This window comes from Furipterus horrens, unplaced genomic scaffold (genome assembly GCF_987537825.1).
Source record: "Furipterus horrens unplaced genomic scaffold, mFurHor1.1.pri manual_scaffold_17, whole genome shotgun sequence".
Taxonomy (NCBI): domain Eukaryota; kingdom Metazoa; phylum Chordata; class Mammalia; order Chiroptera; family Furipteridae; genus Furipterus; species Furipterus horrens.
In genome coordinates, this window is record NW_028327187.1 from 18,446,585 (window position 1) to 18,471,321 (window position 24,737).

General features: G+C 37.9%; 1 protein-coding gene and 1 pseudogene across 1 annotated transcript in view; one reads left to right on the forward strand and one right to left on the reverse strand.

Annotated features, from left to right (window-relative positions):
• The window catches only part of ATP11C (ATPase phospholipid transporting 11C (ATP11C blood group)), a 178,642-nt gene that overhangs the window by 104,830 nt on the left and 49,075 nt on the right, over window positions 1-24,737 (forward strand). Inside the window, exons 6-18 of the mRNA XM_090263917.1 lie at window positions 2,761-2,889; window positions 4,580-4,683; window positions 6,809-6,859; window positions 8,040-8,104; window positions 8,429-8,510; window positions 9,479-9,629; window positions 10,225-10,422; window positions 17,945-18,106; window positions 18,788-18,939; window positions 19,935-20,006; window positions 21,859-21,932; window positions 23,639-23,742; window positions 24,169-24,350. Coding sequence (XP_090120043.1) covers window positions 2,761-2,889; window positions 4,580-4,683; window positions 6,809-6,859; window positions 8,040-8,104; window positions 8,429-8,510; window positions 9,479-9,629; window positions 10,225-10,422; window positions 17,945-18,106; window positions 18,788-18,939; window positions 19,935-20,006; window positions 21,859-21,932; window positions 23,639-23,742; window positions 24,169-24,350 — 1,526 coding nt within the window. The remainder of the gene's footprint in view (window positions 1-2,760; window positions 2,890-4,579; window positions 4,684-6,808; window positions 6,860-8,039; window positions 8,105-8,428; window positions 8,511-9,478; window positions 9,630-10,224; window positions 10,423-17,944; window positions 18,107-18,787; window positions 18,940-19,934; window positions 20,007-21,858; window positions 21,933-23,638; window positions 23,743-24,168; window positions 24,351-24,737) is intronic.
• LOC149990607 (E3 ubiquitin-protein ligase makorin-1 pseudogene) lies at window positions 13,051-13,737 on the reverse strand (annotated as a pseudogene).

Genomic DNA, 24,737 nt, shown 5'->3' on the forward strand with positions numbered 1-24,737 from the left:
CCTAGGTAAACAGTATTTCTATTCTGAACTGGGGAGGCTTCTTCTGTCAGCCCATTGGTGTTGGGAGTTACTTACATCAATCTAGTCAGGAGTTGGGCTGGCTTTGGATTTTGATGCAAGCTATTGATATTCCGGTACACCACTGGACTTAACACTTTTGGAGTGCCAGATTGCCATTGCCTTGTCCTTTGTGTGGGACCTGGGGCACCAAAGGGTTTTTCTCGATGTTGCTGTTCCACCCTCTGCAGGTCCTACATCCCTGAGACACAATGGATGCCTCCCTCTCTGCCCTTTCTCCTCCATCAGTAGTAGATTGCTCTTCATTACTATCATTCATTGCAAGGCTGCTGTTTAGAACAGTGGTTTCTTTGATCTCATGCTCTAATCTCAATGTTAGGTAAGGTTTATGTCCCTTTACTTCAGGGTAGAACTTTCTCATTACTCTCACCCCACCTCCCATGACAGCTGAACTTTGCCTTTTATCAGTGCTAAGTCGTTAGTAAGAGTCAGTTTCCATTCTCATCCCCAGAAGGAGATGGCTTTTGCTTCTACCTCCTCTAGCAATAGTGGTATTTCCCTGATACTGTGCCAGCGAGGATTTCTTGCCTTTCTCCTAGATAGTTGGCTTTTGTCTCAAATGAGAAAAGGGTCCATGATTCTGGCATACAGTCCATCATGACCTGTACACCCATACCAGTGAGGAAGGGTATTTTAGGTCTCCTGCCATCTTGCTTTCTCATGAGTACCCAATGGATGTCTGTTCTATCAGGCTTGCATAGATTCTAATGTCATGTTAGCTCCTACCAAGCCTTTTAGATTTGGTTAAAAATCTAGTTTTCTTCTTACACATGTTTATGGTAGCCATCTCTTCACCCTGTGCTTTGTCAATTGTGAAACAGTTGTCTCTCTTCAGAGGGACTTTTCAACCTTTGAAATTCAATTCACTTGATTGCCTTGCAACCTCAGCTCTCTGATGCACTAAAAAATTATGATTTTGTGGTTTTTTAAAATATTTATGTTGAGGAACAGTGCTGCTCTCTTATAGGTTTTAACTCACTAAATGGAAACAGAATTCTAGAGTTGAGTGTCTAACTGGACTGTGTTGTTCCCTTTCTTTAAATGTCCTTCCCAGTTCACCTTTGCCTTCAGCGTGAGGCTGAAACCCCTAAGCCTGGATGCCAGGACCTTTGTGATCTGGCCCATATCCATCTCATCAAGCCTCAACTTGTACTCCAGGTGCAGGGACCTTGATAGTTAATATCTAAGCAAATCCTAAATGTTGTATTAGAAAGTCTCTATTTGTGGCCTTTACTTTTCAGTGCCTGAGTATCACCTTCCATCCTTTAATGAGTGTTTCCTTCTTGTGACATGCTTTAGGGTTTCATTTACTTGTCTTTTATGTATTTAAGTATCAGTTATGGTTTTATGTAAGCAACATAAGTTTGTGTAATTGACTAGGAAAGATCCAACAAAATAAAATGCTACTTACAAATTAGTTTAATTATTGATGTTGTTGCTGTTGGCGACTGATGAAAATTGGCAAAGAAAATAAAATTGTTCCCGAATAGGTCTTAAGATCCTCATCTTTATCTGCCAAATTGTGTAGCAAATAGGGAGGTTGTTACTTATTAGTTCGGCATTTCACAATGAGTGTCTAGGTTGATATGCCAAATATTGACTGTTTAGCTCAGAAGGTGGATCGTCTTCTGCCACCAGCAGCCTCCTCCCTTTGTCTGAGGATGCTGTACCAAAAGTGTTTTTTGAATGTGCCATGGTGTGAAAAATGTCGGGAAGGGCTGGACCAGACGATTTCCTACATCCCCCCACACTCCCCCAAAAAGCTGGGAGTGAAATAGTTGCAAGGTATTAGTAGTAATTATAATTAATACCTATCAGATGGTGTCTGTGTGCCAAGAGTTTGCAAAATGCTACCTTTGTCCTCATTTCATGCTCAGACCAGTACAATGAGGTAGTTACAATCATCTAGGGCACTTAACCAAGGTCATATAGTTAGGTGCCAAACCTGGGACATAAAATCAGCTTAAAAAGTCCTACCTTTTATCCATTATGATTTATTCCCTACATTATTCAATTATCTGCAATAGAAAAGGTTTATGATTTTTCTCTCATTTTTTTTTCTACTTGAGCTTCAGTTACTTGCACATAGGAAATTGTTTCTCATTGCTATATTAATTGATTGTTCTAATGCAGATGAATCATAGGAAAATGACCTGTTTGAATTTTTTTCAAATGTTTGAGAAAAATAGGCACCTGTAATTAACTGAAGTTTTCTAAGCACCGAAGAAGGAATTGGCACCCAACAAAACTAGCTGTTATCACATTGAAGGCAAAACATATTAAAATATGTGTGAATGCAGGGTGGAAGTGTGGCTGCCCAGTGTTCATGAAGTGTTCAAGTTGCGACATGTAGATTTTCTTGATTCATTCATGAAGCGGTAATGATCACTGTCTTATCATACATCAGTGCCAGAAACATCAGAGAGCAAATGGGTCCTTTGGTGCTGAAGTGTCATATTTTAGAGATTAAAGTTCAATACTAAGGTAATCTGAAAGCATCACAAGTCCTCATGACCTTAAAGAGGATTCTGAATGTTGAGTAATATTCTTTCATCAGCTTTCATAAAATGCTGAGATACTTTCCAAGCCCCAGAACAGGAGAGGTCTCTTGCTACTCTTTTGACTTGCAGTATAATAATGCTTTGTTTGGAATTAAGAATATTTATATTTTTTCCATACGAGGTCGGTGATGTAGTAGAAGTACAGGCAGATGAAACCTTTCCCTGTGATCTTATCCTTCTGTCTTCCTGCACGAGTGATGGAACCTGTTATGTTACTACAGCCAGCCTTGATGGGGAATCCAATTGCAAGGTAATAAAGACTGAACCTTGCCTAAATATTTGAAGCTCAGGCCAATTAATCATAAAATACTCCTTTTCACTGCCCCCTAATCTTTTATCTCATTTTATTTTATTTGTGTAGGTTTTGTATTTGATGACAGCTTTTATATGATTATCTCTGAACTTATAAGCAAATTCTTAACTTTTGGGGAAAGGGTGATGTTAGGTGAGGAAACTGATGTCCCAAATAAAAGGCACACCACATTTTAAACAGCACTGCTTGCATTTCATATTGACATAACCCACTCTATATTTTATTTAGGCTTTTAAAAATGAGAGTAATCATAGGCTGAAACTATGTAACTATAAAAATAATTTCAAGTACTCTCACCTTACAGTTTGATCTGTTTCTCTTTTAAAAATGATAGATATTTTTTCTTTAAAAATGTTTGTTCCTGGCATATAGAAAATTAATCTGGGGTAATTTCATTACTTTTTAAATAATACCGTAGGGTGTAGTTTGGCAAATGTTTGCTTTATTACAACTAGGAAGAATTACAAATCTGTGAAAGTAAGTTTGCACAAACTGGAAAATCAAATACTTTCTTGGTACTTTCTGACACAGTCAGTTCTTGGCCATCATCCAGAGTTCCGCCAAGCATGAAGATGTATTCTCTGTGCTGCCTTTAAGAAATGATACTAATATGCTCATCTCTGTGCATATATTTGAGGGTTTTCTTTTGTTTGTTCCATCTGGAGTTGAGGACCAGGACTTGGTATATGAAAAGGGACCTGAAATGCCTTAAATGACTGTGTTCTATACTTAAAGGTATGGTGATAAATTGGTCCCATTTTAACAAAGTTATATTCGAGACAATGTCAAGACAAAAATCAAGAAATCTATCTAAAGATTCCCTAATGGGGGAAAACATTGTTAAGTTGATCTGATCAAATCAGCTGAAAATAACATAGGTTTTCAAAGTCAGGAGAGAGTTTTAAATATAACCCAGGCAGTTCCATAATATTCCCCAAAGACTATGCAACAGCTTTCCCTTCTGTGTAAGTGGTGCAGCCTCTGAGCCTGTGTCAGCCTTTCTTTGATGATTTATAAATAGGTTCACTGGAGCCTGCCTTGGGTTCTGGGTAAATCAAGTACATAATATACGCCAGTAGAATATTCTGTCAGACTAAAGCAAGACACATCATCTTCCTGCTCCATGTATGAAATGTAGCCACTTGGAGCATTTTCAAGATTATTAATTATGCTATTTGTGTAATGGAACTATTAATGATTTTTTCTTTCTGTTGCCATGGTATTATAAGTCTTTTGACCAAAAGGGGTTCAGTTTATATATGTATATTCACATCACCATACACTGTCGTGAGCAAAATAATATGTCTCAGTAACAATAAATGCACTAAATTTTATGGGGGTTTCAGTTAATTGTATGCCTGCTGCAAATGGAATTCTCTCTGCTGTCAGTATCAAGAGAAGCTTTTAGTTTTTTCATTATCTTTGGAATCCCCTTACAGCAGGGGCATCTTTCTAATTATTTGTAATACATTTTAAGAATTTTATTTAGCTGGAAATGTGCATTAATACTTGTATTATTCTGCCAGTGCCTCTTACTAAAACATACTCTGTTTCTGGAATCAGGTGGGTGTATGATTACGAAAAGAAATACTTTGTTTGTTTTGCTTTTTCTTCCGCTTTCATCTAGACACATTATGCAGTACGTGATACCATTGGACTATGGACAGCTGAATCCATTGATACCCTCCGAGCAGCCATTGAATGTGAACAGCCTCAACCTGACCTCTACAAGTAAACATCGCCTAGTTTCATTTTACTGCTGTCTGTTGGCTCTGCCTATCTTTGCCACCAGTATTGCAAAGAAACACCCACCACTTACCAGCGTCCTTTCATTTGTGTTTCTATGAGCTGTTCCTTCCTTCTGGCAGGGAAATGAATCAAATAAGCCTTGTTCACTACCAGCCCAAGATCAATCATTATGGACCCAAACATCTTCCCTTTTGATTTTTCTTTTATTTTTGTTATTTGTAAACATGGGCATCAATCAAGTTTTAAAATGATGTTATCCTGTAAGACTGGTCTACCAAAGTCATGCATTAACCAGAGTTAACTAAAACAAAAACAAACCACCTTGTGTGTTTCTGACATCAAAGATAGAAGGGAATACAGAGCCATGGAATTAGTAGGCACTCTATCCTTTTATGTAATGGTGCTGATGAACTGCATGTTGCAAATAAGCTGTTTCTCTTTGTCTGCAGTAAACAGTTAAGTGGAGGAAGTAGTGTAATGGTGTAATGTCCTCTATTTTACTATGCTTAGGCTTTTTGGAGTAGATTTGCTGATTAACAATAATTGTGGGTTGTCAGAAATTTGGAATTTGGTTTTTAAGCTGGTCAGTTTGGTTAATTAGAGCATGGTGTCAACAAGGGTAAAGTAACAGGTTTTATCCCCAAGTGTGCTAATTAATTGCATTCTATTACCCCATTACAGATGACATCCATTACCTATTGTAGCCATCTTGTTAATGAGTGCTGTTGGTCATAATTGGTCAGATGGTTGGGTGTGGCTTATGTAAATGCTCAGTAGTGGAGAAATGAAGTAGTCATCCTACTACAAGAACAATATCCTCCCTTCTACCCTCCATTCCTTCTTGCCTCTTTCCCTTCTGTATCCACCTTGATATTAGGAACTAGGACCACAAAGCAAAACAGCTGTTCCCTGCCTACAAGTAGCTCACAGTCTGCAAAAGGAGATAAAACAGTAAAGCTATGCTTACAGTAAAATGAGATAATACAGATGAATAAAAGGCCCAGGGAATCACAGAAAAGGAAATGATTGAGTTAGAGAATAACATACATCCTTGTATATTTACTGGGCAATTCCTAAACATTTTAGTTACCTTCAATATGAAGGAGAATTTTTTTTTAGGTCAGGGAAGGTTATTCTTAATTCTTCAGACTAGATTGCTTGCCCTTACTATGTGACTTCAGAATGCCTTATACTTCCACTACCCTAGTGGTAATCACTTAGATTGAAATTGCCTGTTTGTCTGTCTTAGGGCAAGAAATATCTTTCTTACTTATTAGTGTATCTCTAGCACCTAGCACATACTTGCACAATTAATATATGATGAATGAATTAGCAGAGTTTCATATTTTGGAATATAGTAATAATTTTTATTTTTCTGAAAAATATAATGCAAATTATAAAGTCCAACACTTGTTAAAGAGGGGTTAGGCCTTTTTATCCCATTTTTCAGAAATTCATATTACCAGGTACCTAGCCATACTAGCTGATTGGCTCAAACTCAGTAATGAGATCAGCTGCAAGACAGTTGGAATTTTCCAAGACAGTAATGAAGTGTTCACTGTCTAAGACTAATGCCATAGTTCTCAAAGGGTTATCCAGGCCAGCAGCATTAGCATCACCTAGGTACTAGCTGGAAATGCAAATTCTCACCTAAATCGTGATCTTGGGTATGGGTCCCAGAAATCTGTAGTTTAATAAGCCCTTCATTGATTCTGATGCATGCTCAAGTGAAAGAACCACTGAACTCTAAGTAATTATTTTGAAAGGTGTTTAGCACCAGAAAACTTTCTTCACATGAATCTGAAATAGAAGCCAATTATTCATATTAAGTGTAAATGAGAGGGGTGTTCTGTCCATACACAATGCCAAGGAGATTTTGAAAATCAACTTAGAATATTTGTTTGCATTATTATAATATAATATTTTAAGTAGTAGGATAAAATGTTACCTTACTGTTATTTCATCACTTTTTCAGAAACGTAATACATTCTATAGTTCAGAGTCTTATCTGTTTTGCATTCTCTATATTTTTTATCCATTTTCATATTTGCAGTATATAGTTTGCCTGGATATAGAAAACTCATTTGCTATTATGTTCTTTTTGCAGGTTTGTTGGGCGAATCAATATCTATAGTAATAGTATTGAGGCTGTTGCCAGGTTAGTTTGCTATTCCTTTAATCTGTCCTTGACGGGGTGGGGGGGATATTTCTCTTTTAAGCACATTAAAATAACCAAATAGCTTCTTTTTTCTTAGAGAGATAGAGAGAGAGATGTGAAGGTGAATAAATCTGGAGTAACTAGCCAGTATCCCACTAGTGGGTCTTAAGTAACCAACCTTTTAATTGGTAGGGGCTCTTGTGTGGTTACGTGTGTGCATGTCCTGTGGGGAGTGTGGTATTAAAAGTGATGCTGAGCCCTTGCTGGAGTGGCTCAGTGGATTGAGCACCAGCCTGCAAATCAAAGGGTGCCGGTTTGATTCCCAGTCAGGGCACATGCCTGGGTTGTGGGCCAGGTCCCCAGTTGGGGGCGCCCCGGAGACAACCACACATTGATGTTTCTCTCCCTTTCTTCCTTCCTCTCATTCTAAAAATAAATAAATATTTTTTTAAGTGATGCTGAAGGTTTCCAAAATTACAGAGCTGCAGACACATTGATATTCCCAGATCTCTTCTAGACACTGTATTTATTGTCCTTGGTTGTTTAGTGGCTTAAGGGAGAGTTGTCGAGGGTATGGACAGTGGATAAAATGCTGGGAGAATGACCTAGACTTAAGTAAAATGAAAGGCTAATCATTTATAACAAAGCAATTCATATAAAAAGGGGTGTTTTTCCCTCTTCTATCATCCAGTACCAACTTTTCCACTTGGCCTTTATACCATACTCAAAAGGAAGTAAAAGAAACACCCATTTGCCCAATGATCCCCCCAAAGGCAGGTGTACTCTCCTCTATAAATACGTCAGTGTGTCTTTCCCACCTTGACATTTGCCTCCCCAGCCTTTTATCTGTCACCTTCTCTTTCTGTGTCTTGCTGTCTGCTGCTTTGTCCTGTTCTTGTCTCGCTCTCTGTGGCTCATAACTCTTTTATTTCTCTGTGCCTCTCCTTACCTCTCTGTGTTGCTGGCTACTCCTCTATTGTACTTTTAGCTGTGCTATACCCTCAAGTAACTTCAGAGGGAAGGATTTTTCAGCTGGTCTTGAGGAGTAAGCATGTGATATAAGTAGGGATACATTCTGAACACAGCACGTAGATGTATGGGCAAAATATGTCCCCAGAGTTGATGGTGCTATTTATTGGGTTATTCATTTTTTGTTTAGCTGTGTTCATTTTTTATTTAGGTCTTTGGGACCCGAAAATCTCTTGTTGAAAGGAGCTACACTGAAAAATACCAAGAAGATATATGGTGAACAATTTTTTAAAATATACTTATCAGAAATATGCTTTATAAAGCCTGTGCCTAAAGAGTACATGTTAAAAATTGCACATAGCAGATAATTGCTATTTAATCTTAGCTTACTTTTAGGTGTTGGGAATTTATAAGATAGAAAACCAACTTAAAGTATGATGAATTATGTAGAATTAAAATTATACTATAAATGGTATATCAACTGTTGAATACAAGAGGGTTTAAAATTCCTACTTTTATAGGATGAAAAAAATCAGTAGATCAAGCTAGGTGGGGAATTGGTTGTAACTTAGTTTTCATTTTTATTCTGTTATTCCTTAGGAGTTGCTGTTTACACTGGGATGGAAACCAAAATGGCTTTGAACTACCAAGGGAAATCTCAGAAGCGTTCTGCTGTTGAAAAGTTAGTGTACACCACAATTTCTTTAGTTGTCATTGAACTGAAGTCGTTACTTCTTAGGAATTCCAATAAGAACCATAATGAAAAAACACCACCAATTATAATAGCAGCTGCCATTTCGAGCACTTTTTATGTTACAGAAACTGTGCATAAAGATTTGTATTTCTGATTTTGTTTAATCCTCTAAGCATCTCCCTGGAGTAATTCCTATTATCCTATTCGCTTCACAGATAAATAAATCATCTGAGATAAGTGACTTACCTAAGCTCACATAGATATTAAAAGGTAGAGTTTAGTTGAAATATAAATTTATTCCCTTTGCTTCTGGATAATGGTTTGGGGTTCTACAGTTGTTATACTAAAAGAATTTCTGTTAACATCGATTAACAGTCTCCAGGCAAATGCTGAAGTGGTACCTGCTAGACCTTCAAGCCAGTTGACACTGGAATGGACCTGACTATTGCTAGCATGGATATCCAGTGCATCGGTGACACTTCCAGACTAAAAGAATAACTCCAAGTTTCAGGATCTCACATAATTCTACTTCCAGACGAAACTGCACTAAGCTTCAGGATTTCACATTTGCTTTCCCACCCTGCACTCCAGGTTTTTAGGATTCAGGGAAACAGAGACAACCCACTCCTATAAGGGCTGAGTAGGTAATGGGGTATGTGTGTGTGTGTGTGTGTCCTCTCATTTTATAGGATCCTTACTAAAGGTGTGTTAAGCTAGTCAGCCATTGCACTTTGGGCAGCAGTGGTCACCAACATACAGATCAGGCATGGCTTTTCCATTTTACCACTTGAGAGGAACACTTCAGCAGTGATAACTGAGGTTCATACATACATACAGGCTTGCTCTGTGGTTATACATCATGCACAGGAGAACTTTTAGAAAACAGAATAATTTATACCTGGTTGCTATCTTAAGTAATTAGATGGTTTTTCAACCCATAATATCTTATTTTTCAGGTCCATTAATGCCTTCTTGATTGTGTATTTATTTATCTTACTGACCAAAGCTGCAGTATGCACTACTCTAAAGTATGTTTGGCAAAGTACCCCATATAATGATGAACCTTGGTATAACCAAAAGACCCAGAAAGAGCGGGATACTTTGAAGGTAATTTGCTTTATGCTGAAAATCGCACTTTTTGACCATGGTACCCTTTATTGAAATGCTGCTCAGATAGTGATGCCTTTCATTAGTTTCTGGGTTCTCGCTTGCTTGTGTGGTAGCCCTAAGCCATTAAATAGTTAAGAAGTTTTAGAGTTTTTTTTTTTTTTTTTTTACTTTGGCTTCTATGCTTGTTTATAGCTCTTTAGTTAAGAGTTTTAAATAATTGGGGCAAGAAGCTGGCACGTTAATGTATAATATGAGCTTGTAATATATTATACAAGGAGCATAATGAATGCCAACATAAACTTTGCTCCTACATTCCTGTCTTAAGGTAGGAGGAGCAGACAACTTTAAGGAAGTAAAAAAATATGGAGTCAAAATGTACATATACTGAAGAATAATGACAAAACTGAGGGTGTTTTCATATACTGTGATAATAATCTTGACCAATGATACAGTGTCTTTGGGAAGTTTTTTCTTTATAGCAAGGACAGTGCTTTCCGCATTGAAATAAAAGATAGAAAGTTAACTAGTTTCTTATATTACACTTGTTTAATGAAACTGCATCTAATTAGCATGAACTATTTGTTTGTTTTAGGTTTTGAAAATGTTCACGGACTTCCTATCATTTATGGTTCTCTTCAACTTTATCATTCCTGTGTCCATGTATGTCACAGTAGAAATGCAGAAATTCTTGGGCTCCTTCTTCATTTCATGGGATAAGGACTTTTATGATGAAGAAATTAATGAAGGAGCCCTGGTTAACACATCAGACCTTAATGAAGAACTTGGTCAGGTTAGAATTTATTTTTACTTAAAATAAGTTAATATAATTAAAATATCTTTTCCTTGTAGTCTAGATTGCCAATATATGTAACCATTTCATGTTTGGGAATGTGATCCAGAGAAAAAAAATTTAAACAGACAGGCAATGAAGGCAAGCAGTGTTTTCATAACTGTAACATCAGTCATTTTGCTGGCTTTTGAGAAAAACTTCACTTTTTGTATTGAATTTGAATGTTAAAGAAATTCTCTTTAACACTGATGTGGTGATGTTAGATTATGGGTTATTGCTTTGGAAGAGGAAACATGTAATCTTCATCACCAACTATAACCATTTGTGGATAAAATATGGGGTGGTAAATCAAGATATTTTATAAATGAATTTTGTTCCATAAGTTAGATTGACCAGAGTTGTCCTATTGACATTTTCTTAGTACATTTGTGGTCAGATGGAACATAGACCTAGAAAGCAGTTGTTCATCCTAGGTCAAAAAAATTTAAATGAAGGAAAATGTGAAAGCATGTACTCCTCAAAATGCTTTTTGCTTCCTACACCAATGTAGCCCGGGCTGTGACCGTGTTTCTAACCCAGGTACATTTGTTTTCCCATGCAATGTAATCCAGCTGTAATTTCTTCAGGTGATGATTTTCTAGGTGCTTTTCTTATCAGTACTGAGAGAGTTTTCCCTTTGTCTGAATTTACTCTGTGTCATGCAATGATCTTCACAAGCTTGGGGAATTTTTTGGCTGCATTTAATTCTCATGATATTTAGAATGTCAGGGATGTGGAAATGTCATTTCTGTGACTGTGAGATGCAAATTCAGTTAATGGAACTGTGTGGCTGGAACAGAGCCTCACACTTATTTTAAATGGTACCAATTTGCATTTACACTTCAAAACTCTTCCTGAATTTAGTTCCCCCTCCACCCTCGCTCTCTATTTCTGTTCTTTACACAGCCTTTACATAAACCAAAGTACCCTCTTGACAACTACAGTCACAAGAGTGAAAAAATTCTCCAGATGTAATTTTGTTGAAACCTGACTTCAGGAATCCAGGATTCCAAACCATGGAATCTGCAACCCTCAGTGATACTAAGTCACTAAGGATACAACAAAGAATAAATGAATGAATGCTTTCCTCTTAAATACTGTTCCCAGAAGATTCTTCTGTAAGTGATTTCAGCAGCAACAGTTGACCTTAGCCTTTTTAAACCAGAAGTTTTCACCCAGGGACAGAGCTATATGAGCAAAACTACTCTAGTCCCTATAAAATATATCAATTTACAGCATTTTTTGCATGAAAAACAAAAAATAAATTAACAAGCCACCTCTGGCAAGCTTTTTCCTGAAAGCTGATTTTTAAATTTATTTATTTATTTTGGGAGAAAGGGAAAGGGAGAGAGAAAGAAAGGGAGAGAAACATCGATGTGAGAGAGGAACATCAATCGGTTGCCTCTTCCACAAGCCTTGACCAGGGACCAAACCTGCAGCCCAGGCATGTGCTGTGACTGAGAATCAAACTAGCAACCCTTTGTTCTGCGGGATGATGCCCAACCAACTGAACCACACTAGTTAGTGCCTGACAGTTTATTCAGTTGAACAGATACAGTGCTTGGCTGTGTGGATTCACCTAACCAAAGGTGAACATGGCTAAGTTAGGCTCAGGCTACTGCAGAGAACATTCATTATTCTGGTGGTGCTTAATGCCCACCAGAAACAGGCAGGATATCCAGGCCAGGTTCCACTAGATAAGACTCTTGTCACTTTCTTTCAGATCTCCACTGCAGCAGATTCCATGTTACCTATGGGAATGTAATCCCTATCATTTAGACTGTATTCACACTGCAGATAGTAAAGTGGCACTTTGGGTAATGATCTGGTAAATTTGATCAGTGGAAAAAAAAACTACAATCTTCATTTCATCCACCACTTCTTTCTCCAAGCAAAACCTGCTTTTCTGGGTGTGATGGTCATTTACTTAATATAGCCAGACTACCACCTCAATTTATGCAGTGAAAAAAACAACTTGACATCATTATCAGCTTACATGTGTAGTAACTCCCCAAATTAAAATGCAAAGAAGTCTTGAAACAGTTTCTTAGATCATTTAGCTTTCAATGGAACACAAAATGCAATATAACCAGTTTCCTCTTTGATGATTCACAATTTAAGATAATAGAGGGCTTTCTATGTTACTAAAAGCAGTGTCAATTAGTTTTCTTTTTCTTTTTTTTTTCCATTGAAATAAATTTATTTCTTATAACTTTGCTCTGTTTCAGTTATGTTGTTTTGTTCCGTTATGAGAACAATCTTTAAAGGATGGTGGGTTGTTGGCTAGCTTAATGGATGGAATAGGAACATGGAAAATGTAAAACATCAGGAAACATACATTCAGAGCTAGGCAAGTTTGTTCACTGAGCCTGAACAGGCTAATCCGTTAAACACAATCTCCTCAGAAAAAGCACGAAGATTCTACTAACTGATACACAGGGTTTCTTCATTCAAATAAAAGATATACCAACTAACCTAGAAGCTAGCTGAAATACAAAGAAGAAATCCCAATAAGAAGAATACCCCAGTTTCTAGATAAAATGCATGCATTTAAATGCGGTCCATCTGGTTGAAAGTAGGCACAACATACTAAATTCTTCCCCAAAACAGAAAGCACAAACGAGGACTGGGGAGAAGCCTCACTTTTATGATCTTGCTCTCAAATTGCTTAGCGCTCCTCCACTTGCGAATACACTTGAGACAGTAGGTGTGGTTGCAGTTGGAAAGGATCCCGAAGCGGCGCTCGCTGGGGTTGGCCTTCTCGTAGACCACCTCCATGCAGATCCCACACACCTTGTCCTTGCTGCACTGGACGGCGAACGAGAGCTCCATGTCCTTCTCGTGGGACTCAATGCAAGATTTTATGTGTTGTGACCTCTGGGCAGCATCCACGGGGTGGAGGACCCGCAGCCCACAGAGATCACAGGCGTCGCCATGGAGATACACACAGTTCTCCCCATAGCGGCACTCTCTAACAGCAGCGTAGGGGCAGAGCTGCTGCTTTGTATCCACCGCCGGCAGCTGCTCCTTCTCCGAGTCTTCCTTGGTCACTGAGCCCTGCAGGGGGGCTTCAGTGCAAGAAGGGGCCGTAGGGCCACAGTAGGGCTGCCCGGGAACAAACTCAATGGCATTCACCCAGTCTTCTGAGCCTGCTCCTACAGTTGCAAAGTTTGAATTTCTTGACTCAGCCTCGCCCGTATTCATTTCAACAATCGGTCCAACTACTGATGGGAGACTTGAGGAAGCAGCAAGGGACGATTTTGCAGTTAGATCTGTAGCGGTTCAATTAGTTTTCACCAACACCATTGGAAACACTTGCTTAACCTCTTTAAAAATGACCTATATTCATATTTTTAAAAATAGTAAGATATGTTTAGGACAGCGTTTTACTTTGAGAAACAAAAAGTAGACTGCTCACTCAGTTCAGTTGGAAAGGATGGGGTCTTTTACAATCAGACATCAGTATTTTAGACAACCAAATGGTTTCAACCTATGTATCTTGAAGAAAAATAAGAACTCTGGGGGTAGCCTCTTTTTTTATATCCCCTTTCAGTCTTGCAGCTGTGCTTAATGGTGTGTCTGAGTATATACTCGGATTCCAACAATTAAACCCAGGGGTGTGTATTGAACTTCTGTGTATCCAGGATATGTTTTTGGTACTGAGGTTATTTTTATAAAGTAAGCAAGAAACCCTCAACCTTTCACCATTTAGTTGGGGAAATACACATATCATACCTAACTATAGCATAATATTTCAGAAAAATTAGGGAAGGTGGGATGATGAAAAGAGTCCAGTATTTGTTTAAATATGTTTTATTGATTATGCTGTTACAGTTGTCCCAATTTCTTTTCCCTTTTTTCCCCTCAACTCAGTGACCCCCCCTCCAGTTGTCCCCCCCTTTTAGTCCATGTCCATTGGTTGTGCATATAGTTCTTCTCAACCTCTTCCTGTCTACTCCACTCCCTCCTACTATGCTTCTTAATTCCTGTACCATCTCCCTCCCTTTTCCCCCTTCCCCCTCCCCGCTGACCTCCCCCCAATATGTTTCCCATACCTATAATTCTTTTCCCAATCTCGTTGCCTACTTAGTCTGCCTTTGTTTCAGTTCCCTAGCTTCTGTTGTTGGTTGTTGTGATACAGTTTTCATTTTAATGTTCATAGTTTTGATCTCCTTCTCCTAAACAAGTCCCTTTAACATCTCATATAACAGTGGTTTGGATCTGATGAACTCCTTCAGTTTTACTTTGTCCTGGAAGCATTTCTCTGCCCTTCTATTCCGAATGACAGCTTCGCTGGATAGAGTAATCGTGGCTGTAGGTTTTTGCTTTTCATTACTTTGAATATTTCTTGCCAGTCCCTTCTTGCCTGCAAAATTCCTTTTGAGAAATCAGCTGATAGTCTGATTGGGACCACTTTGTGCATAATTCTCTTCTTCTCTCTTGCTGCTTTTAAGATTCTCTCTTTATCCTTAATTTTTGACATTTTGATGATAATGTGTCTTGGTGTGGTTCTCCCTGGGTCCAGTTTATTTGGAACTCTCTATGCTTCCTGGACCTGTAAGTCTATTTCCTTCCCCAAGTTAGGGAAGTTCTACTTCATTATTTTTTCACATAATTTTTCCAGTTCTAGTTCTTCTTCACCTTCTGGCAACCCTATGATTCAGATGTTGGCCCGCGTATACCTGCCCCATAGGTTTCTGAGCCTCTCCTCATTTTCTTCACTTTTCATTTCTTCTTTCTGCACTGGTTGACTGTTTGTTCCTTTCCTATGTTCCGATTTGTTGATTTGATCCCTGGTTTTTCTTCCCTCACCACTAGTTTCGTATGTGTTTTCATTCATATCAGCAGGACTAGCCTTCATTCCTTCCCCGACTTGATTAAGTCCCGCTGTTATTTCTCTAAGCTGTCTTATAACTATAGCTCTGAACTGAGCCTCAGAAAGATTATCTGTCTGTTCGTCCGTTAATTCGTGTATTTGCTTTCTGGTCAGCTGTCTAATTGGGATCTCTATGGGGGTCTGCCTTCCCCAGCGCGTTGGAATTGCGAGCTGACGGGTTTGGTCTGCAGCCAGAGGTGCTCCCCAGGCACTTCTCGCCTCCCCTTAAATACAGGTGTCTGTCCTCACCACAGTCCCTCCACCGGTCGCTGCAGCTGCTGCCGCCGGCGCAGCTTGACCTCTCTGCCCAGCTTTGCCCCTCCTACCTGTCCAGATGAGCACCACTTCTTTATAACTTCATACGTTGGACTTCCATACTGTAGCTTTATTTTCTGGAACTTCTGGTTATTTCTGGTTTTTCCGTAGTTGTATTCCTTCTTAGTTTTGCAGGGAGACAGAGCATGTCAGTCTAGGCCTCCATCTTGGCCAGAAGTCCAAGAGTCCAGTATATTTAATTTTGCTTCAGTCAGTAGCAGTGACAAGCAACATCTGTATAACACATCATAGTTTACAAACAGTTTTATTGTTGAGCTTTATTTTGTATTCTTACAGCCTTGTGCAGCAGGTTTAGTTATTTAAGCTTAATATTTAAAGTTTAGAGAGATAAAGAGAATTTTTCCAAGGTCACAAAGTTAGTAACTGCTAGAGCCAAGACTGCATTCCAAGTGTCCCGTTAGGTTGAACATTGTTGACCAATTTTGAACTCTGAAATAGGCTATTTCATGGGTTCAACCTTCAGTTCAGATTCTTTGTACCTTAGAACACCTATCTCACCTTAGGCTTTCTATCCATAAAGTGGTGGGTTTGAGCCTGTTGATAGAAAGGAGCCTATTTTGCTGGTTCAGATCTGCCACCAAAGAGGAAGAGGCTGGTTAGAGTCAGAGGCAAGAAGCAGTCTCTTCATTCTTTAGCCCTCCCTCTTCCTTAGATATGAGAATACATACTTTTTAATAACGGCTAATCCTCTCCTCCTCCTTTCCTTAATATAGGGTGTATATTAGAGCAGTGATTCTCAAGTATGATCTTGGAGCCAGCAGCATTAACATCACTTCACAAATTACTAGAAATTCACATTAACTGACACTGTCCTAGAGCTACTGACTTAGAAGCTCTGGGAATAGAGCCCATTGATCTGAGTTTCAACAAGCCCTCCAAATAAGTGTGATGCACACCACAGTTTAATAGTTACTATATTAGTTTATAGTTGATTGGCCTGTACCTTGAGATTTATTGTACACAGAGCCATACTGCACAACCTATTATATTTCGGCAAACAGTTACACTTTTATATTTTTTAAAGTGCCACCTTTGACACTCATAAAAGATTTCTGAATGTGTTAATTAATGTTCACCTAGCACAGGAGGTACAACAACCCAGGATAACCTCTAAGGGAAAATGAAGGTTAATCATTTTGATCTGAAAAAAGGCTCCAAAGACTCATTTAACTGGAAAAAATCTAACAACACAGGAATAATACCACTTGGATTAATTTACAGAGAGAATTCAAACTTGGCTGGCTAAGAGGTAAAAAAAAAAAAAAAAAGCAAGATTGGAACGCTATATTTGTACCAGTGCTGCTAATGTGAAAAGCTTTGAAAAATAATTAGAAAGCAAGTACTGCTGGATTTCCTCTCTTTTTCCCTTACATAATAGAAGCCTTAATCTTGTGCTTATGCTTTTTCCTGCCAGCCCATAATTTTAACTATTTAAGCATAAATTGCCAAAAGAAGGATAAAATAGTGGGTTTCCAAAAGCCAGATGTTATAAATAGAAGAGATAAAAACAGAGATAAAATGGAAATGCTCAAAATGACTTATTTTACATGGAAAATTTATTTTGTAGCTTATTTTTTCCATTATTTGTGAAAGTATGCTTATATTATACTTTAACCTATCATAAAACTCTGCTTTTTTTAGTTTGGAAACTTTTCTGAGACATATCTGAAAATATAAATAGTACATGAAATTTCAATTATGTTTTTGATCATTATTGACTTAACTGTGTCTCTTGATCAAGTAACTTAACATTATTTCCCATGTCCCATCTATATTTTATAGCTCTTATACATATTATATAAAACAATGCATTTTATTTCATCAAGTATATTTATAGAATATTGTACTTTTTAAGGAAAAGTTTTATTATATCCCAGTTCATTTAGGTTCCTATCAAATATATGTATTATCAAATAAGTGGTCAGTGTGTTCTTGTTTCGCCCTTGGGAAATTGACTTTTCTTATGTAATTTCTTTATATCAAATTGGGTAGGTGTTAAATTGAAGGGTCCTTTGATAAAATAGACACATTCTTCCTTCTTATTAATCTTCTATATGTGAGTAGATCTACCTTAGACATGTGATACTGTTTCAGTGTCTTTAAAAATACTTATTTCTCATGCATTTGATAATATTGTAACTGCCTGACATTGGACAAGAAGTCTTAGAAAAGGTGTTTTCTATGGATACGAAAATTGCTCTGCCTTACACCCAACCAAAAATTAATCACACTGAACAAAGTTAAAATGTATGTTTGTATCCTTGTTTTTAGGTGGACTATGTATTTACAGATAAAACTGGAACACTCACAGAAAACAGCATGGAATTCATTGAATGCTGCATAGATGGGCACAAGTATAAAGCTGTAACTCAGGATACTGATGGACTCTCTCAAACTGATGGACCCTTAACATATTTTGACAAAGCAGATAAGGTGGTGTTTTCTGCATTACCATTTTACCTTCAGAAATAAATATATGTATGCATGTGTTAACCCTGCATAGTAGAAATGAAGAATTTGGGCCTGTGACATAGACTTTTGAATAACCATTTGTTTGTTCTCTCATTTTACCTTTCTTCCTTTACTAACACCTCTGGAATTTGTAAACAAGTATTGTAGAATTTATAAGTGGAGAGAATTATGGGAAACTGCATTTGGGTAAAACTGATGTGTGTGATCATAATTTTTTGTGCTTTGTCTTTAAAAAATATGAGCTGCTCCAAGAATGATCTCTATTCAAATCATTCAAATCCCAGGAGTGTCTAGGCATTAAATGAACCAGAGTCTCCCTGTGACTGAGCTATGGTCCGATTGTGAATTAGACATTGAATAAACTCTATTAGGCCATGAAGAAGTCAATGCTTTGGTATTAGCTGGAGCTACACTAACCTGAACGAGTTAACACAACCCATAGGTATGTTAGCTGGGAACCAGGAATGCTGTTAGGTGCTAGGAGGATATATAGCTCAGTTGAGTATTAAGAATTAATAAATTTCTGCTAACTGAATTTACTAGAGGTTATAACTTTTTCTCACATTAATATCTCTCTTCACAGACTAGTTACCAAGTGATCAAAGTGAAAATAATATAGTTATTTTTGTTACTGTTTAACAGAATCGAGAAGAGCTCTTTCTGCGTGCCTTGTGTTTATGCCATACTGTAGAAATTAAAACAAATGATGCTGTTGATGGAACTACAGAATCAGCTGAATTAACCTATGTGTCCTCCTCACCAGATGAAATAGCTTTGGTGAAAGGAGCTACAAAGTAAGCACTTAACATTATTCTAGATGAGTAAGTTCTGGAGACCTGTACAGCACCATACCTATAGTTAGCAGTACAGTATTTTAGAACTTCAAGTTTGTTAAGAGAGTAGATCTCATGTTAAGTGTTTTTACTACAAACAACAACAACAACAACAACAAAAAAGGGACACAAAACTTTGAGAGGTGTCAGATATGTCTCTTACATTGACTGTGGCGATGGTATCACAGGTGTTTGCATGTGTCCAAACTCATCAAATTGACTCATTAAACCTGTGCAGTTCTTTGTATATCAATTATACCTCAATAAAGTTGTTTTAAAAAACCTGAGGGAAGCTGTAGAGAAATACATTAGCATGTTTGAATAGTGAAAAATGGCACTTCCTGTCTTGTCCTGAAAAAGTGAAGTCACAGGACAGGAGTTATTTTTTTTTTTTCTCTGCTTGCTTCAGTAACCTTATCTCGTAAGTAACTATTCTTATTCTTTAATAAAAAGTCAGACTCCTTTATCTGAAAGTTTATGGAAATATTCCCAAACCCTAACAATTAAGAGCAAAAAGAAAATAGTAATGCATAGATATAACTTGCATTACTATTTATGCATTCCAGCCAGAAGTTTAAATGTTCATGTTATATTTTGCAAATCATAATGATGACCAATTTTTGTATAACACGTTATTTCTAAAGTGCTCCCAATGACTTTGACATAATTTGGTAACAATAGTCCCATTTTACCCATGAGGCCCAGATTATTAAGTGGCTAAAAGATCACCGAGTGTGTTAGTTACAGAATTAGAATTACAAATTGCATCTTTCACAGTTACAATTTGTGACTGGGACTTGCTCTGTGTTACCATCTCAGCCAGTAAACGGAAATATGGTTGTAGATTGAGTTCATATGAGAGAAGAAAACAATAAAAGATTACAAGTAACCCCAGTGCAAAGGAAATAAATCATTCTTTAGAGATATACAAAGATCTTTTTTATTGTTTTTGACAGGTATGGGTTCACGTTTTTAGGAATTCAGAATGGCCATATGAGAGTAGAGAACCAAAGAAAAGAAATAGAAGAGTAAGTAGTAGCACTATGTGTTTGTTTGTCCTGTCTTAACCCCACAGTCAAGGGCAGCAAAGGAAGCTAATTGCACCTGTAAGTGTAGGACTCTGCTCTCCCAGTTCAGAGTTTTCTGTAAATGTAGTTGGAGGAGGAGAAAGACATTTTTTCATAGAATGACAGAAACTGAGATTTGAGGTGTAAAGCATACCAGTTTCGTTCACATATGGGTCCAGTAGCCTGAATGAGAGTCTGCCTGGACTTCCTTTCTGAAATTAAAATGCCGTTTCAGGTCTCCAACACATGCTGCAAGAAAAAGCAGTGAGCATACATGAAACCTTCTGTCCAGAACCCAACCAGTAATTGGGATTTTTTTCAAGCCCAGCCAGTCATGGCAGCTTTGGTGTCAGAAGCTTTGTCTTGCTCTAGATGCTCAGGGTTGAGCCTTGGGACAAGTACTCTGATGAGTCAGTGTCACCCACCCCACCCCCCAGCGAGCAAAGCCATCTTAGCTTAATAGCAGATTTGAATTAGGCTCTGTGATGAATTTGAATTGCTTCATCTGAACTTGAAATTTAATCATCTGGCTTACATTCTGGCCTACAGCTTTTCATGAGACCCATGACACAAACCTGTAATACAAGTAGATGTGCTTGGGGAATATGCACCTCTGGGGAGATATGCCCAGAAGCCAGAGGAAGTCTCTTTGGCTTGACTTCCAAGAGCCCAGACCCATCATCAGTTCAGATTCTAGCCAGTTCACAACAGTGTCCCCAACTTGGCCAACACCAAATGAAATGCTACATGTAGATATCTTGCATACACACATATCCAAAAGCATTGACCTCCTCACTCCCATCAAAAACAAGCTTTGTAATAAATAGTTTTAAGCCAAATGCTTGTATCCAAGTTATTTTCAAGAAAATATTTCTTCACATTTTGTTAATAATTAACTTATTTTTACCCCTTTGCATTCTTTCATTTGATTAATATAGCTCAGCCATCTGCACACAAATCTGATCAGATCATTCCACTGTTTAAACTCTTCAATGGATTCCTATTGCTCTTAAGATAAAATCCCACAGTGTTCTCATTTTCCCAGCTCCTGCTTACTTCTCTTATTCCCTTATCAACTAGATTTCAAGCCTCAGTGAACTACTTTATATCCCCCCTCCCATGGTTTGTGTGATAACATGCTCCCGTGCCTTTGCACATGCTCTTCCCTGTACTCAGTATGCCATGCTACACTTTCTTCATCATATCACGTCTAGAGAACACAACTCAGGTGCAACTATTTCCAGGAAGCCTTCCTTCGCATGTCTTTGTTCTGTGCCCCCACATCTCCACTCTGCGTTCCTTTATTACAATATTTGGCAGACTGGGAGGTTCTCATCTCATTACCCTCCTCACTCCCTTGTCATATGAGGAGCCCTTTGAGGGAAGAGACTCAGGCAGATTCCTGTCTAGTTTCCAGTACCTAGCACTGTGCCTGACACATAGTTGCCGTTCCATAGATGATCAAAATAATTGGAAGGGTGTGACTATTTCTACACCTCTTCAGCTATGGCTTGGTGGGACATCTCTTGGTCCCCCATTCCTGTGTAGTTACTCTCTCCTTACGATTTCAAGTATTATAATGAGAGGATACAGATACCCCTTACCCACAGTGGTGTCAGAGTGTTGTAAGTGCTGAGAAGTTTCAAAAACGCAACAAAAATCACCAGTTGTACATATAATTAACACCCCTTACTCAAAAAGGAGAGCTCTACTTATTTAAGATGTTGAAATATCTCGAGATGATTCTCTAGTGTTTTATTTTTTCCAATGTGATCTAGGTATTTTACTTTTCTCATTTTTCTTCTCATAAAAGGTATGAACTTCTTCACACCTTAAACTTTGATTCTGTCCGCCGTCGTATGAGTGTCATTGTGAAGACTCAAGCAGGTCTGTATTTTTAAAACTTGACTTTTTCTCTCTTTTCAGTTTAAATTTATTTGTTGACAATTTCAAGAAAGGAAACATTTCATGTGGTAGCATATGATTACCTAACAGCATACAAAGCAGTAGCTTTTGTATAGGCCTTAACGAATTTATGTAAGTAAGCACATAGGTTCGGCTTGCCAGACTGTCAGTGGCAGAACCCCTGATATGACAGCATATACATTTTCTTGAGACTTGAACTCTACTCCACAGTCCCGGTTGTCCAAATAGGGACTGAAAGGCTGACTTTTTTGTTTGGATATGACTGATCAATCACCAATAACATCTACGTGCAGCAGCCCTGTACAATTATGCAGTTTGCGATTACTAGCCGTAAAGTCCTTGAGAGTAGAGAGCTGCTGGTTATCCCTCCCTGACATTCCTCATTCCCCACTGCTTTACATTCCCTGGAAGCCAGTGAGCTAAATAAAGGTAACTAAGGGTTCGCCAAATGGGGAAGGCCACTGTAATGTTACCCCAGCACTGTGTCCTCTTCGACAGAGTAAAGAAGGTTGCACTTTGCAAGGGAACTGGCACCATCATCCCAGGGTCCCCCACCCCGTATCTCTGGGAGGAGCCGTGGTGGTTGGGATGCCTTCTGCTCAATTTCAACAAGACTCATGGAGAGAACTCCGGCCCCATTTGTGGGCTGTCAGGAGAGGGGCGGGGGGGGAGAGAGAGAGAGAGAGAGAGAGAGAGAGAGAGAGAGAGAGAGAGAGAGAGAGAGAGAGAGTGTTGTCTGTGTGTTGTGTGTGTGTGTCTCCAGGTAGTTTTTTCTAAAATATCCTTAATTAATTTTCTAGTACTCTACTTTTTTAGTGTTAAATCTGTTGTAACTTCCTGGATGTGAGAATGGGAAGATACAGACAGACTCTAGAGGGAATGTATCCGACTTTGCATTATGTGAATGTGGAATTGCTTTGTGACTTTGAAGCAAATTGGGTATGTGAGAGAAAATAAAAAAAAAAAAACACTTAACATTTGAAATAATTGGCTGTTTTTACCTGTGCACATGCACATATGCATTCTATCACAAATGGCAAAAGGGGGAAGTGGCCAGCCAAGGGCCTTAATATGAGAGCTACACTTTTTACTTTTAAGTTGTTTGACTCAGCATTTTGCCTTATAAGGATGCTCAACTATGACTACTTTCATGGATGCATGGACTGATATAAAACTACTTCTACTAACATTCTCCAAGCTATTCTCAAGTTTTCGGTAAAAACCATCAAGCCACTGTTTTAAAAGCTAATTTGTATAGTTATTTAAAATGATTTTATCTTGTTTGAGAATGAGTTTAGTCCTTGACATCTGTAGATGCCACATGTGCCCTTTAGACCGTGGTGACAATATGTTCAAAAGTCATTCAGATGCAGCTTCTTGACACAAGCAGTCTTTCGTGAGTCACTAGAAGGAAATATATCTTAACAAGTACTTTTTTTAAACTATGAGTTATTACTTGCATCCATATTGCCTTAAGAGGTGGTGAATATTGTTCTGAAAAAGAAAAGGTCAAGATGTCTCATTGCATTTGGGTGAGCATTGCAAGGCAGGCTCAGGATATACTCATATAACAGCTGCGTAGGAGCATCCACCCTAATGGTTATGTTATCAAAGCCCCAGTACAAGTCTTAAAATTCTAAGTCGAGTACTTTGGTTCTTTATTTTAGGAGATATACTTCTGTTTTGTAAAGGAGCAGACTCAGCAGTTTTTCCCAGGGTGCAAAATCATGAAATTGAGTCAACTAAAGCCCATGTGGAACAAAATGCAATGGTGAGCCTACACCTCTACCCCCAAGACACAGAAAGAGAAATGCTGAACATGGCTATGCTTATGAGATTGCTATTTAAATAACAGTATACATGAATTTTTAGCTTATTTTTATGGTCTATTTTTAGATTTGGGGCTTTAGTAATATTGTTTTTCTTATTTTAATATAAAATATCCTAGATTAAGTTTCTTTTCAGAATTTGGTACCTTAAAGACTTTTCACAAATCTTTGTATTATGTCCTGCTTTCTTTTTTTAACCCCAGAGATAATTATTTTGTTATTTTGAACCTTACCTTTATAGTTGTAATTTTTTTAACTAAGAATGTGTCAGAATTTCTCTTTTGTATTGTAAAGCAAGATACTTAAAGAAAATGTGCTTTTTTTCTATAATTATTTGGATAACTAGAGAGCTCCTATTTTGTTCCTAGGATGGGTATCGGACACTTTGTGTAGCCTTCAAAGAAATTGCTCCAGATGATTATGAAAGAATTGACAGACAGCTCATAGAGGCAAAAATGTCCTTACAAGACAGAGAAGAAAAAATGGAAAAGATTTTTGATGATATTGAGACAAACATGAATTTAATTGGAGCCACTGCAGTAGAAGACAAGTAACTAAAAAATGATATTCTTCTTATTTTAACACCCAATCATTTAGGGTGGTATCTGTTCAGATTGGTAATTTAATCTTCGGTTTTGAAATCTTTGGTTTTGCATTATCTACACACCAGATTTTGAACTGTTTGTGGGAATGGTTTTTAAGTTAAATATTTGTGGATTAGAAGAATGAATCTATCATCTATAAGGTCTTTTGACTATTTACTAAGCCATCCGTTTATTTATGCAGATATTTATAAAACAGTCTTATTATGTATAGGGAGCTTTGTGCTGGAGGCATCATGTGAGCTGAGCTGGTGCCTGATAGAATGGGTAAAACTTTGACAGAGATGAGCAGAAAGGAAATTCAAGGTAGAACAAATAACATGAGAACTCATTCT